Source organism: Passer domesticus, chromosome 5, assembly GCF_036417665.1.
Source record: "Passer domesticus isolate bPasDom1 chromosome 5, bPasDom1.hap1, whole genome shotgun sequence".
Lineage (NCBI taxonomy): Eukaryota > Metazoa > Chordata > Aves > Passeriformes > Passeridae > Passer > Passer domesticus.
Window position 1 is genome coordinate 42,373,082 of NC_087478.1, and position 12,405 is coordinate 42,385,486.

General features: G+C 43.0%; 1 protein-coding gene across 3 annotated transcripts in view; it reads right to left on the reverse strand.

Annotated features, from left to right (window-relative positions):
* Positions 1–9,586, reverse strand: part of EEA1 (early endosome antigen 1) — a 62,730-nt gene extending 53,144 nt beyond the window's left edge. For all 3 annotated transcript variants that reach the window (XM_064419704.1, XM_064419703.1, XM_064419702.1), the window contains exons 1-2: positions 9,431–9,586; positions 1,492–1,584 (exon numbers count right to left, since the gene is read on the reverse strand). In XM_064419704.1, coding sequence (XP_064275774.1) covers positions 1,492–1,584; positions 9,431–9,454 — 117 coding nt within the window. In that variant the 5' untranslated portion in view covers positions 9,455–9,586. The remainder of the gene's footprint in view (positions 1–1,491; positions 1,585–9,430) is intronic.
* Positions 9,587–12,405: the final 2,819 nt, after the last annotated feature.

Below are 12,405 nucleotides of genomic sequence, written 5' to 3' on the forward strand. Positions count from 1 at the left end.
AGCTCCAGGAGAAACAAGACCTCAGGGAAGCTGTGAGGAAAAAGGAAGGCTAAGAGATTTGCGTAGCGTTACATGTGAATCTAAAAACCCATCACCAGGTTCAGCACTCAGTTTCAAACAGACTTTGAAATTCTACGCTAAGGATAATACCCAATGCAAGAAATGATGGAATTATGGAGAACCAAAAGATACTTTTTTTATGCAACACATGCATGTCAAGAGTGACAAGTCAGCCTTTGGTCTGACCCAGTTTCAACTCCGTTGAAAGAACAGCCAATGGGACAATAGTGCAGGCACACCACCACACTGAAAGCTCATCCCACGTCAAGAAAATTCCCCTCCATTAGTACTGAGGTACCTTATGGCACCCACAAGCTGTACAGTCAGCAATACTGCACTCATGTAAACAGAACTGGATCATTTTAACCAAAATTTAGAAACATCTCATTGCATGTTTTTATGCCTTAATCAACTACAAAAGTAATAAAATTTTCGTCTGCAATTTAAGAATATTTATTTGCTTCAGGGATTGTTAAATATGCACACAAAACCGATTAGGACTCAAAAATGTGTGACATGTAGAACATGCAGCAAAATATTATGGAATGTCTGATTACACTGACTGCAATAAGGCATTAAGAAAGTAGAAATAAGCAGTAGAAATAAACAGACAGGATTTTAAACAGCACTGTGAAAGTTTCTCTTATCTTGTATCACACACTGGACTATTTGAATCATCACACACTTTATTCAGTGTAAGAAAGGGCACTTTGCTCCATTTAATGTTGCAATAGGGGTAATTAACCCTGCACTGTGTATGTATGTTAATCTCAAAACATTTTCAAGATAGATAATCAGGCTACATTAGCACAAATGAGCTTCAACAGCCAGTGAAGTCAGTTTGCATTTTTCAGAGTTAATGTCAGACAACACTGTAAATACAAAGACATTAAAATATAGGATTGCAGCAACAATAACAACTTATTCTACTGATTAAGTACGGCATGCAGCCCATGAAACACTGATAGGATTTATACTCCAAATATATTTATCTACCAAATAAAACCCAATATATCTGACACTTCACATGAAGGGAGAGGTTTCCAGTATACATTACAGCTTAGCAGAAGCAAGGTGAAACTGAAGTACAAGCTTGATAAAGTGTCAATCCTTGTTTTTTGCAGCTCTCATGAAAGATTTATTAACAAGGAGTTTTAAGCTTGCATCTCATTGCTTTTAATTTTAATAATTCATCTCTTGAACTACAGGAAGAATTGCTTGTGACTACTTGGATAGATAAGCCTAATTAATAGTTACATATAAACATGGCCTAGTCTTCTTTTCTTATTTAAATAACAAACAATTTTTAGAATATGACATTTGCAAGTATTTGTTTAGTACAGCTGATATTTAAGAAGGGCAACAGCTCCAGGGATCAGAGAACCAGCATCCAAGATTTGAGACACCAGTCCTGTGAATGGTGCACAGTACCTCGGAGGAGCCTTCGTTGTTCACGTCCACGGCATTGCCAGGCGCGGCAGACGAATCCGAATCCGAGCTCTGAGACCCACCTCTACCTGGAGTCTGAAATAGATGGGGAAGACAAAAGTGAGACTCTACATTTTAATACTGAATCAATATTTAATAAAGCACACTACATATCCTATGCAAGGCCTCTCTTCCACTTGTTGGAATACAGAGGTATTTTCCCTCCACAAGAAGTGAACAGGTTGACAAGCAATTACATAAATTTCAGCACAACACTTCAACAAAAGTTTCTATCCAACACTCTCCATCCACAAAAAACCAAGCAGATACCAGAAGCAAAGGCCAGGATTTTAAACCACTTCCTCTCATGAATGCTCACCACAAAACAAACACTCTGGCTAAACTCTGCTCTTGTATCGCTCTTGGTGATGTTAAATTAGGTTGCTCTATCCTATAGGAAAACAGTACAAATAACAATCTAAAAAGTCTCATTAGTAGTAAACTAGTATCATCCTACTTTCTTAATAACTTTTCTACATTCTGGACAAGTCCTAAAATATATGAAAGACAGAAAACTGAAGTTTGAGAACCTTGCTGATCTAATAAGCACACAAGCAGTACGCTGTCTTGATTGGAAAAAATTAAAAATAATAATCAAGGCTGGGGTAAAGTTAAAACACGCTAATCAGTAAAACAACCTGTAAAGATATACTTCTCTGATTATGCTGAAAAACAAAACAGTATTGATTTGAAATTACAGACTTAGATAAAACAAGCAAATAAACTTTAAATACTGCATTATTCAAAATCTGAGTAGATGGATTGTATCTTATAATCCTTATTTAACTAAAACCTTGATTTAAAGTTGATTTAACTTTTCTTACTCATCTCCAGAATGTCACTGCTTAACTAATGGCAGAAGAGTAAGCATTCTCAAAGGAAACATCATTAAAAAAATCCCAATATGTATATGCAATCCTAGTTTCAACAAAGAACAAAAAGTTCATTACCTAGCTCCAGTATGATAATCTTAAATGGGATAAAGCAATGCTACTGCTGTGTTTTGGCCCATCTGGAAATACTTGTAATGCTATGAAGGATTTTATATTTTAATATAAGAGGATAAAGAATTTAAATATATAGATTGAAATCTACAGAAAGAGGGACAGAATTTTAGTTTCTTGATCTTGGTGCCTCCAAAATCTTACCCAGAAAATAATTTTCTTGCTCAAATAGATCCTTTTCTTGAAGACAAATCAGTTATGTAACTTCTTATAAGATATCTGCAGCACACATGATTCCCATTCTTTGAATATTAAGTATATTTTCCTGCTTTGTTTTAAAAAGAATGTTCTATTTTCAACTTTCATAGACAACAAAGATAACTAAGACAACAAAGGTAAAGATAACAAAGATAACGAAGATAACAGCCTTTTACTATTTATCAAGTCTAAAAAATATGCCATTAACAGGTCAAATTTACTGATTAAGGACTTAATTCTCAGTGAAATACATTTCAGTTTTGGAAAGGCTCTGAACACTGGCCAAAGGGAAGTGAGAAGTGAAGCACTAAGCTATGGGGGCTGGTGACAGTAAGAGAAGACAATCATCTCTTCTTATCCCAGCCCTCTCTGAAGTCATCAGTTATGTGATCAACACAGTCTGGTTTCCATACTCCATGTCTTTTTCACTCTCACTGTGTTGTATTTAAAGAAAATATGAACACCATTTCCTTCTAGCACAGCATACAAAAGGAATAGGCAAGGCAATGCAAGCTCTGCAAGTTAATAATAGGAGAGGCAAAAAAGGGGCTAAGCAGAGATACTATACACATGTGAAATATGTCAAAGTGAAGGCATTGGTACTTCTCCCCAGGGTCACTGACACAGACACTAAACAAGGTACATCCCAGCATGGACCACAGGCACACACTCTTCAGGTTTGCACATGACATCAAACTGGGAGGACCAGCTGATACATTCAAGGGCTGGGCTGCCACTCAGAGGGACCTAGAAATGCCAGAAGAAACAGGCCAAGGGGAACCCTATGCAATTCAACAGGGACCAATGCAGAGTCCAGTGACAGGGAAGGAAAACTGGCAGTAAGAGAGGTCTCTTTGCTGAAAAGGAATAAGGCCTTGTGTCAGACAGCACATGGAACAAGAGCCTGCAGAGTGCCCTGTCTGCAGAGATGGCTGCCAGAAGCCTGGACTGTGTTAACAAGGAGCCCAGCCAACTAATCAAAGGAAGTGATCATTCCCCACTGGCCAGCAGCCAGTGCACCACGTCAAGCTACTGCTCTTCCAGTCCAGGGAGAACACTGATAAACCAGCACAAGTTTAGCAAAAGGCCACCAATACATCTGGGGATGAAGCATCTGACCCGTGTGAGAAGCTGAGGAAACAGGGCTGGCTCAGTCTGGAAGCACCAAACAGCAGCCACATCATCACTCATGAAGAGGCCACTAAACAGAGGAAGCCAAGCTGGTCTAAGCAGCACACAGTGGGAAGAACAGACACAAAAACTGAAATGAGAGATTCTTACTGGATATAAAGAATAGCTTTTCCAGTATGAGATAGGCCTGAGCAACTTGCTCTTGACCTCCACACTGATCCTGTTCACTGCTCAGACTGGGAAGCTCCTGAGCTCCCTTCCTGCCCCAGTTGTTCAGTAGCATTAAGTGCTGCCCACGGAACCACACATCCCGCAGGAAAGCTTTGAAATACAAGTTAGGTAACTCCATGGATGAACATGTGGACTGTGTTCCAATGACAGCCAGAAGAAGAATATCTAAAACAAATGCCAAGTTGAAGCTAGGTCTCCCAGGAAGACAGGTAAGTTAGAATACTGCATCTAATGTGTCAGTGGCACTAAGAGATGGTCCAACTGCATCTTTAGACAGGCAGCATCTACCTCCACTTTTGCAATATTTGAATATACACTTTCAGATTCACCTAATGAATCATTTTGTCCCAAAACCAAGAATCTTCTGCAACAATTAACATAAAATTTTCTTCACCTCATATCGTAACTCCTTATACAACACTACTGTACATTTTTAATTGCCCATCCCATTTCACCCCAGAGTTGACTCCATTTTGCAATGAGATTTGCATATTAAGTTTTGCTAGTTCTAGCACTACAAATTTGAGATTATTACCACCTCCAGGATGCAAGCTCTTCTGTTATTACTCCATGGTTCCTTAAAGTACTTGCTTTATGAAACACTTCAGACATGCCATAATCACACTAATAAGCACTGGATGGCATGTCTTATTGCATGCATTGTATGACAGGGATTATTACGCAGCACCTGGTAAAATCTTTTTAACCTTTCAAAAATCAATGTGTGCTCTTGAAAAGAGAAAGCATAATTCCAAGCTAGATTTAGAAAGCTTAGTACAAATTGTGACATTTACTGGTGAGTGCAATGCATGGGAAAGAAGACTGAGAAGGAAAGAGGTCACTAAGTAACTTTCAAGTTATAGTTCATAGTATCCATTTGCAAAACAGGTAAGAAACTTAAAATAAAAAATTGGAAGAATGTTCAGGAAGTCAAGATCAAAAACAAAATTAATTCATCTTTCAAGGTCATAATGTAATTTAAATACCCTTCACCTACCAGTAAAGAATGGGACATTGCAAATATCTTTTTTAAGATATTTGATCATTGCATCATCAAATCGCTTCACACACACAGTCATGCTATGCTCACATACCCCTGTGGTATCACATTCCATTAAGCAAAAAAGAATCACAACACATTGAACAATTTGGACTTTGTGATCTACGAAAGGACTCAGAATGATGTTCTTTGTTTTCAGATGGCCTACAGAGGGGAGCAAATAAATGACTTACTAATCCCAGAGAAAAAGAAAATTTCCACACAGGCTTCTGTGTATGTACAATTACAAAAGTAACATTTGACATCTGAAGGCATACCCGGAGTTGAAAGACTAATGCCAAGTTAGTTTTTGATCCAGCATACTTCTCTCCTAGCTGTCAATTACATTTGTTTTCTTTGCAGAGAAGCCTATATTTCTACTGCTCGCCCTAGAGTTCTAGAATACACTGAACTTCATAATGCCATACTCTATGTTTTCTCAAAACTGCAAGTTAATATAAAGAAACATCATTAATCAACAAAAATTCTGACAATGATTGCAGCTTGTCTTCTGAAAAGGAATAGAAAATTATATAATGAGTGAGTTGAGTTAATGCTTTAAGATGAGGGAGTATAAATATGGACCACTACTGTGTCATTTTTGCATAGTCTTTTATCTGTCTATAGCTACATTCCTTTCAGTCAGAAGACTCTTTTCAGCAATTTAAAATTCAGAATAGATTAAAACCTCTGAAAAATTATGTAAAGCCTTGAGAAAATGTGAAAATATACAGATTTAACGATTTTTCCAGCACAGATTTTAATACGACTACTAAGAGTACTACTACAACCAAAAAAACATCCTGAAGCAACAAACAAGACACAAAAATGAGAAGGTAAGAGGGCCAAAGCCTTGTTGCCAAAGAACTCTCGGTGCTAGGAACAGGGTATTTTGTCATACAGAACAGTAATGCCATTTACTTCTAAAGCAGTGCGATGCTACTTTATAACTCTGTAAAATGAAATGACTCCTGACTTCAGAGGGCATAAAACTTTTCTTTTTCATCGTGCCATCAGTTTCACACAAGCACACTTTGTGCCCAGGAACAGACACACATGCTCCCTTTGGCTCTGAGGAGAGGGCAGAGGCACAGCTGCAGTTCAGCATCTATCCAAGCAAATATGCTACCTAGTGAGCCCTGTACTTACACATGTGAAAAGAAAACTGTAAGTCAGATGCAATGATTTCAGACAAGTAAACATCTCTGTGCCTGAGCTTGGAGTAAGAGAAAAGGTAACTGTACTACCTGAGCTACAGAAATGCCTGCAAAGCCCTGTTCTCCCCCAGACACCAAGATCTCCAGACCAAAAACTCAAGCATCAGAAACAGAAAGCACAGAAGAGCACAGAGAGCACCCAAACACAGCACAGCAGCCAACAGTTGTAGACTGCTAAAGACAAATAATGGAGACAAAAACTAATGTAAAAGTAGTCACATTGGCCCAATAGATGAGTCACCCACTCAAAAATCTTAAGCAATGGGAAGAAGGCTCAGAAGGAGGTCAAAGTAATCGGTTTTCTACCAGCTGAAAATAAATGCCTCCTCCTTGCAAATACAAGAAATGAGCTCTGCTTTAACAGGCCAGAGGCAACTGCCACTGTCCCACAGTGAATTAACAACTGAGAGATGACACAATGCCCACACAGGGCATCAAAGTTGAACACAATAAAGAAAAGACTGCTCTCCAATGAATCCAACAGCAAAAATCAAGCTATCAGAGCAAGAAAGGTGCATCTCAGACATTCCATGGAGATTCCTTTTGGGAAAAACTACCTTTTTCTAGATCAGCATGATGAACAATGCTTGAAACCAGGAAGTGGCAACAACATACAAAAACGGGGTGTTATGGTGCAAACATACAAAACAGGTGGATCCCTGACATATTGTGTTGAAAACATACATAAAATTTAGAAGCTTGTGAAAAAAATTACAGGCTTGTAGGGAAAGGATGTAAAATGAGAAGCTAGTTGAAGACAGCATGGAGATACTAACCTCAAAAATTAAATAAGTAATGTTTACTATATCATACTTTCTACTTTGAAAATATGTCATTCAAACTCACAGTGAGGCTGCTTTTAAAAGCAAAAATTATAACTGTGGATGAAATAGAAAGATGATCAAGGTAGAAAAGTAGTACAAAAAATAAACATTTGATGCTTTGAAACTTCAGGAATCAGAAACTATAAACCATATCTTTGTAGCGGTTGTCTTCCTCCTTTGCAGCTTGTCAGCCAGCCTAGTTACAACAAAAATGAATGTAATAAAGAATTCCTTTTTCAAAAAACATACTTTTTTAACTCAAGTTATATTACCATTAATGACTAGCTCTCTGGCTAGAAAGGGTGGCATCACCTATAACCATGCAACAAACCAAACAGATATGCAAGAAGCTATGTTTCAGTGACAGAAAGGCAGGGCTTGTTTGCCAGCTATAAAATGATGGACAATAAAATGATCAAGAGGAGGTTCCTTATCCCTCAAATTACTGCACAAGACACATGAAAGACATTAAGAATGATGTTCTTTATTAAAATATCTGACATAAACCTAAGGTTCATTTTTAATACCAAAGTACAGCAGAAGTATTTTTCACAGTTGGCCAACCAGAGCGCAAGTTAAAATGGTACATATGTACAAGGTTGTGCATGCAATCACTATTTTTACAAAATGCCTAAAGTCCCTTTTAGTATGAGGCAAATTTTTAAAAGCCTAGTTATTTTCAGCAATTAAAGGTTAACACCTTCAAAAATCTTGGCATTTCTCTCATTTTTAGGCAGGAAGAAGTCTGTTTCGCCTTTCTTGACAATAAGCTCTCCTGTAATCCTGTAACTTTCAGGAGCCACTGGAGAACTATTTGTTCAGTCTTGTAGGAAAAAATGTCTGTTTCTCACACAGACACTTTTGCACTGACTTTAGATGTTTATAAGATGTGTTTAGCAGAATTCATACTTAGGGGCAAATATCCTTTGGCACTGTATGAAGCTCTTCCTCTTTTACAGAAGCCTTCCTTGATGGCCTGGTGTTACTCAGAATCAATAAACACCCAGTTAACTGCTGCCAATATTTAATTAGGTCCGTACTAAGTCTCCCCGCTTGTTAGCAGGGCTTCCCATTAAGCCTCAGGAAGGAAGTTCTTCTGTGTAAACACGAAGCTCCAAATAGACCAAGATCTTCACCTGCTCAGGGTCTATGACCGAAAAATAATCTGAGGTACGTTTTACACTGAAAAAGTTGGTCGTATGCTTACTTTATTTCCCCTAACTCTCATTCTTATGGCAACGCTTCTTTGCATGGCAGACAAGAAGAGAAAGCCAGCGTTTCCAATTAAAAACACTCTTTCGCAGAGGTGTTACACAGGCAGCACGCTTTGGAGGGAACAGCGGATAAAACGGGGAGAGCAGCTGGTTTTCCCTCTACCCGCGTGCGCCTCCTGCGCCACCGCTCTGGGGCGGTGCGGGCTCTGGAGCGCTGCCTGCCCCCCGCCGCCGTGACTCAAGCCTGCTGGGCGCATCCCCGGGACCGCGCCGGCACCTGCCCGGGCCAGCGCCTCCCGCAGCTCCCCGCCGAGCCGCAGGCCGGCTGCAAGGCGACCGGCACCGGCGCGGGGTCTGGGCAAGCGAGAAAGGTTTCATAAACCAGTGTCACAACTTGGCTTTCCAAGCCCGGCAGAGCTGCCGGAAAAGCCGGTTCTTAAACCATGGGAGGCGGCCGGACGGCGGCGGCCGGGCTGGCTCCCGGCGTCAAGAGCCTGCTGCCTGCCAGCCCCGGAGGAAATCACCGCAGGTCCCGGCGGCGGCTCTCCCCAGGCCGGGCTTCCCTTTATCCTGCCCCATGAGCGGGCGGCCGCAGCCGCGGCGACGAGCGCAGGCGGCGGGCGGAGACGCCGCCGCGCTACGAAAAGGAGCCACGCCGGCCAGGGCCGGCCCTCGCCCCTCCGACAGGCCCGGCCGCGGGAACCGCCCGCCGCCAGCACCTCCGCCCAGCCCGGGGGACGACACCGCCCCCAGCCGGGACGGCGGGCCCGGCCCGTCCCGTCCTGTCCCGTCGGGGCTCGGGCCGTCCCGCAGCGAGAGGGCGGGGGCGGACAAACTCACGGCCTCCGGAGCCGCGACGGCCCCAACCCGAACCCTGTGCCGCAGGACGGACCGGACAGGGCCGGCGGCTTCGGCTCTGCCGCGGGGAGCGCAGCTCCGAGCCCGGCCGGCACCAGGAAGCGACACAAGCGCGGCACCGGCACGGCACGCCGCCCTCGCCGCTGGGGCGGCCTCGCTGCCTTACCCGCTGCAGAATCCGCCTGAGCATGGTGGTAGAGCGCGGATGCCGCCGGACTGCCGCGGCCAGGCCGAAGGGAAACCGCGGGGCCCCGCAGGAGCCCGGTGCGGCCCGCTCGCCCCGTGACAGCCGCCGCGGCCGGGGAGGCGGGGCAGCCGCCGCGCTCCGCCCCGGGGAGGGGCGGGTCCCGCGGGGAAGGGGCTGCGGACACCGCCCGGCTGCGGGGAGTACAGGAGGCAGACGGGGTCGAGGTCCAGAGGGTGCCGGGGGCTGCTCCCGGGACGGGATGGGACCCGGCTCCTTCTCGCCGCACCGGGCCCAGCGCCGCAGCTCTCGCTCCGTCCCTGCGCTGTGGCCGGGTCGCCGCCCGAGAGGCGTCCTGGCTGCTGAGGGCAGGGCGGGGTAAACGGAGGGCGGCGGGGTCTCTGCCCCCGGCCCCCGGCCGTTCTCCTCTCGGGGGCTGCCCCAGGCTCCCGACAGCTGCGGGCCCCTTGCTGCTGGCACCAATGTGGCATCGGCCGAGAGAAGGAAAGGGCTGTAGTTTGAGCTTGTAGCTGAGGGCTCACGGGAGGAGGCAAAGCGCAAATGCAGCGCCGTGTTACTTTGTTACTTCTGCGGCATGGAAAGTACTGACAAACGCGCGTTCAGGAAGGGTTGTTGCAGTGAACTTGTTTGGATAATTAATCTCAAATTTAATTCTGATGAAGCAGCTCCTTGCTTCAAGCCCTCAGCTGAAAAGATGACCTTATGGCATAACCCATTAGGTGTTTTTTAAATATTAGAAAAGAACATTTTACTCACACAAACACACAAACACATACCTACCTTAAAAAAAAAAAAAAAAAAGGTACAACCCAAAAAGCATCAGTTTGAATGAATGAAGTGAGAAGAAAGTATCTTTACAAACAAACTGTGGGCCTGATGGTAGACAAGGCCAGGTGCGGAGATGTTAAAGGCGCAGTGGGGGGAACCATAAATTCTGTAGGAATTCCACTAGTTGACACAGACTGTTACTCACTCAAGACTGCTACATCTCCAGATTTAGAGAAAAAGAAGAGAGAAACAAGGAAAAAGGAAAATGGGAGGGGGGATATACATTAGAAGGGGGTCTTAGGTATTTGGGGTGTTAGGAAGTCTGTACTGAGTACCTCAGGCAATGAGGAAAGAGAGAAGGAAACTGCAGCTGTGAAATTAGGATAAAAAGGAGGAGCTGTGTCCCCTAAAAATGTTGAGAGACCCCATGGGGAATGCCCCATGACCTCTCCCTTTATTTGAATAAGGTTACAGGACTCCTCTGTCTCCTTTTTGGACATAAACCTCTAGTGTTTGTGGATTAATTTTCCTGACAAGTTTAACTGAGAAAGAATCAGTATCCATAGGTACTGAGGCAAAACCCCACATCAGACGTGGCAAGAAAGTGATTGGAATACCTGTACCCTCTAGAATATGTAATTGAACAAGTTATAATTCCCTGTTCTGTCCAAAAGCTGCAATTTTCACATCTTGGATGCCAGGAAAGGGTCATGAGTAAATAATAAACTTGGTCAATGACTAATTGTGCCGACTAGAACAAATATCAGAGCAGAGCACCAGTTGTGCTGTAAAGATCAAAAACATTTTTCCACCCAGAAGCTGACATTTCTAAGTACTCTAAAATCCTCACACATTGCGTGAGTTGTGAGCACATGACCAGAAGAATTTGGCTGCTGCAGCTGAAGGCTTCAAGCATGGCAGTGCTATGTGACTGGACTCAGTTTGCTCCAGCTACACGTTCCAGTGTGTTTTCCAGTGTGTTTCATGTTAATGTCATTGGATCCACAACCGAGGCACATTAAGAGCACACACACGCTTGGTAATGGCTTCAGCTGAGGAGTGGTGACTTTGGTCACACCCATGACATCGTTTTCATGTGTCCATGGTACAAAATGGCTTTGAAATTTGGCAGGTGGGGTTTTTCGGAATTTTATACTTGGAATTAATAATGGGAATAAGATTGGTTTTGTATAGCTGTACAGCTCTTTAACTATTTAGGCAGACCATAGAGACTTACTCTGAATCTAACCAGAAATGACTGCAAGTTTTATAGATATTTCAACAAGAGCAACAGCCTACACAACAAACTGCTGGACTGCTTGATTTGCCAGACCTGAGTAACTTGACCAACCCATCTTTGTAGAATGTTTCTTATTCTCCTACGTTAGCAATTCCTGAGTGCTCAGAGGAAGGTGATAGTGATTTGAGGACACTAGTTAACAGCCTTATATAAGAGGAGGCTTTTCTTAGCAAGACTTGAAAGGAAATACATGATCCTTTCCCTGTGTGGATGCTGGAACACATGCATCTGTCTCCCTATTCAAATATCATTCCCTCAGTAACTTGTTAATCTGTGGGCCAATTTCAAATACAACAGAGTCAGATAAGGCTCAAAGATACTAAGTTCCTACAAATTGAAATAATTAGCCAGGGAGAAGAGAGACCCTGTTGAATCCTGGCCTTAAGAAAAGACTGCAGTGTGGCTGCTTTTACATACCAGAGAATGCACATAAAAACTCACCCTTGGGACAGAGATCTAGGGGAAAAAATTAAATCTGCTCCACTTCTAGAGGAAGTCCTTGGTTTTAATTATTCTGTGTATGGTAATATCTATGAATTCATATGATGTGCTCCCCTAAAATTCAACAGAATTTTTGGCTGTTGGTAAATAGGCTGTGTCCTCAGGCATGGGAGCTGTAAACTTCCATTTCATCCAAGCTCTTTGGTGACAAGAAGGTTAGAAGGTGCCTTTCTAAAGAGTCAGTTGTTGGTAGAAAGTTTCGGAACACAACCACAGCAAAGATTTTTCCAAAACCAGCTGGAAACAGGTACTTTTTCCTTTAAACACAAGCTGAAGACTGAGTCTGAACTACAATAAACTTTTGCCTATCTGTCAAAGCCAGCATTTTTTTATTTCAGTACAGAACTGAAATCAATCTTTTGACTGT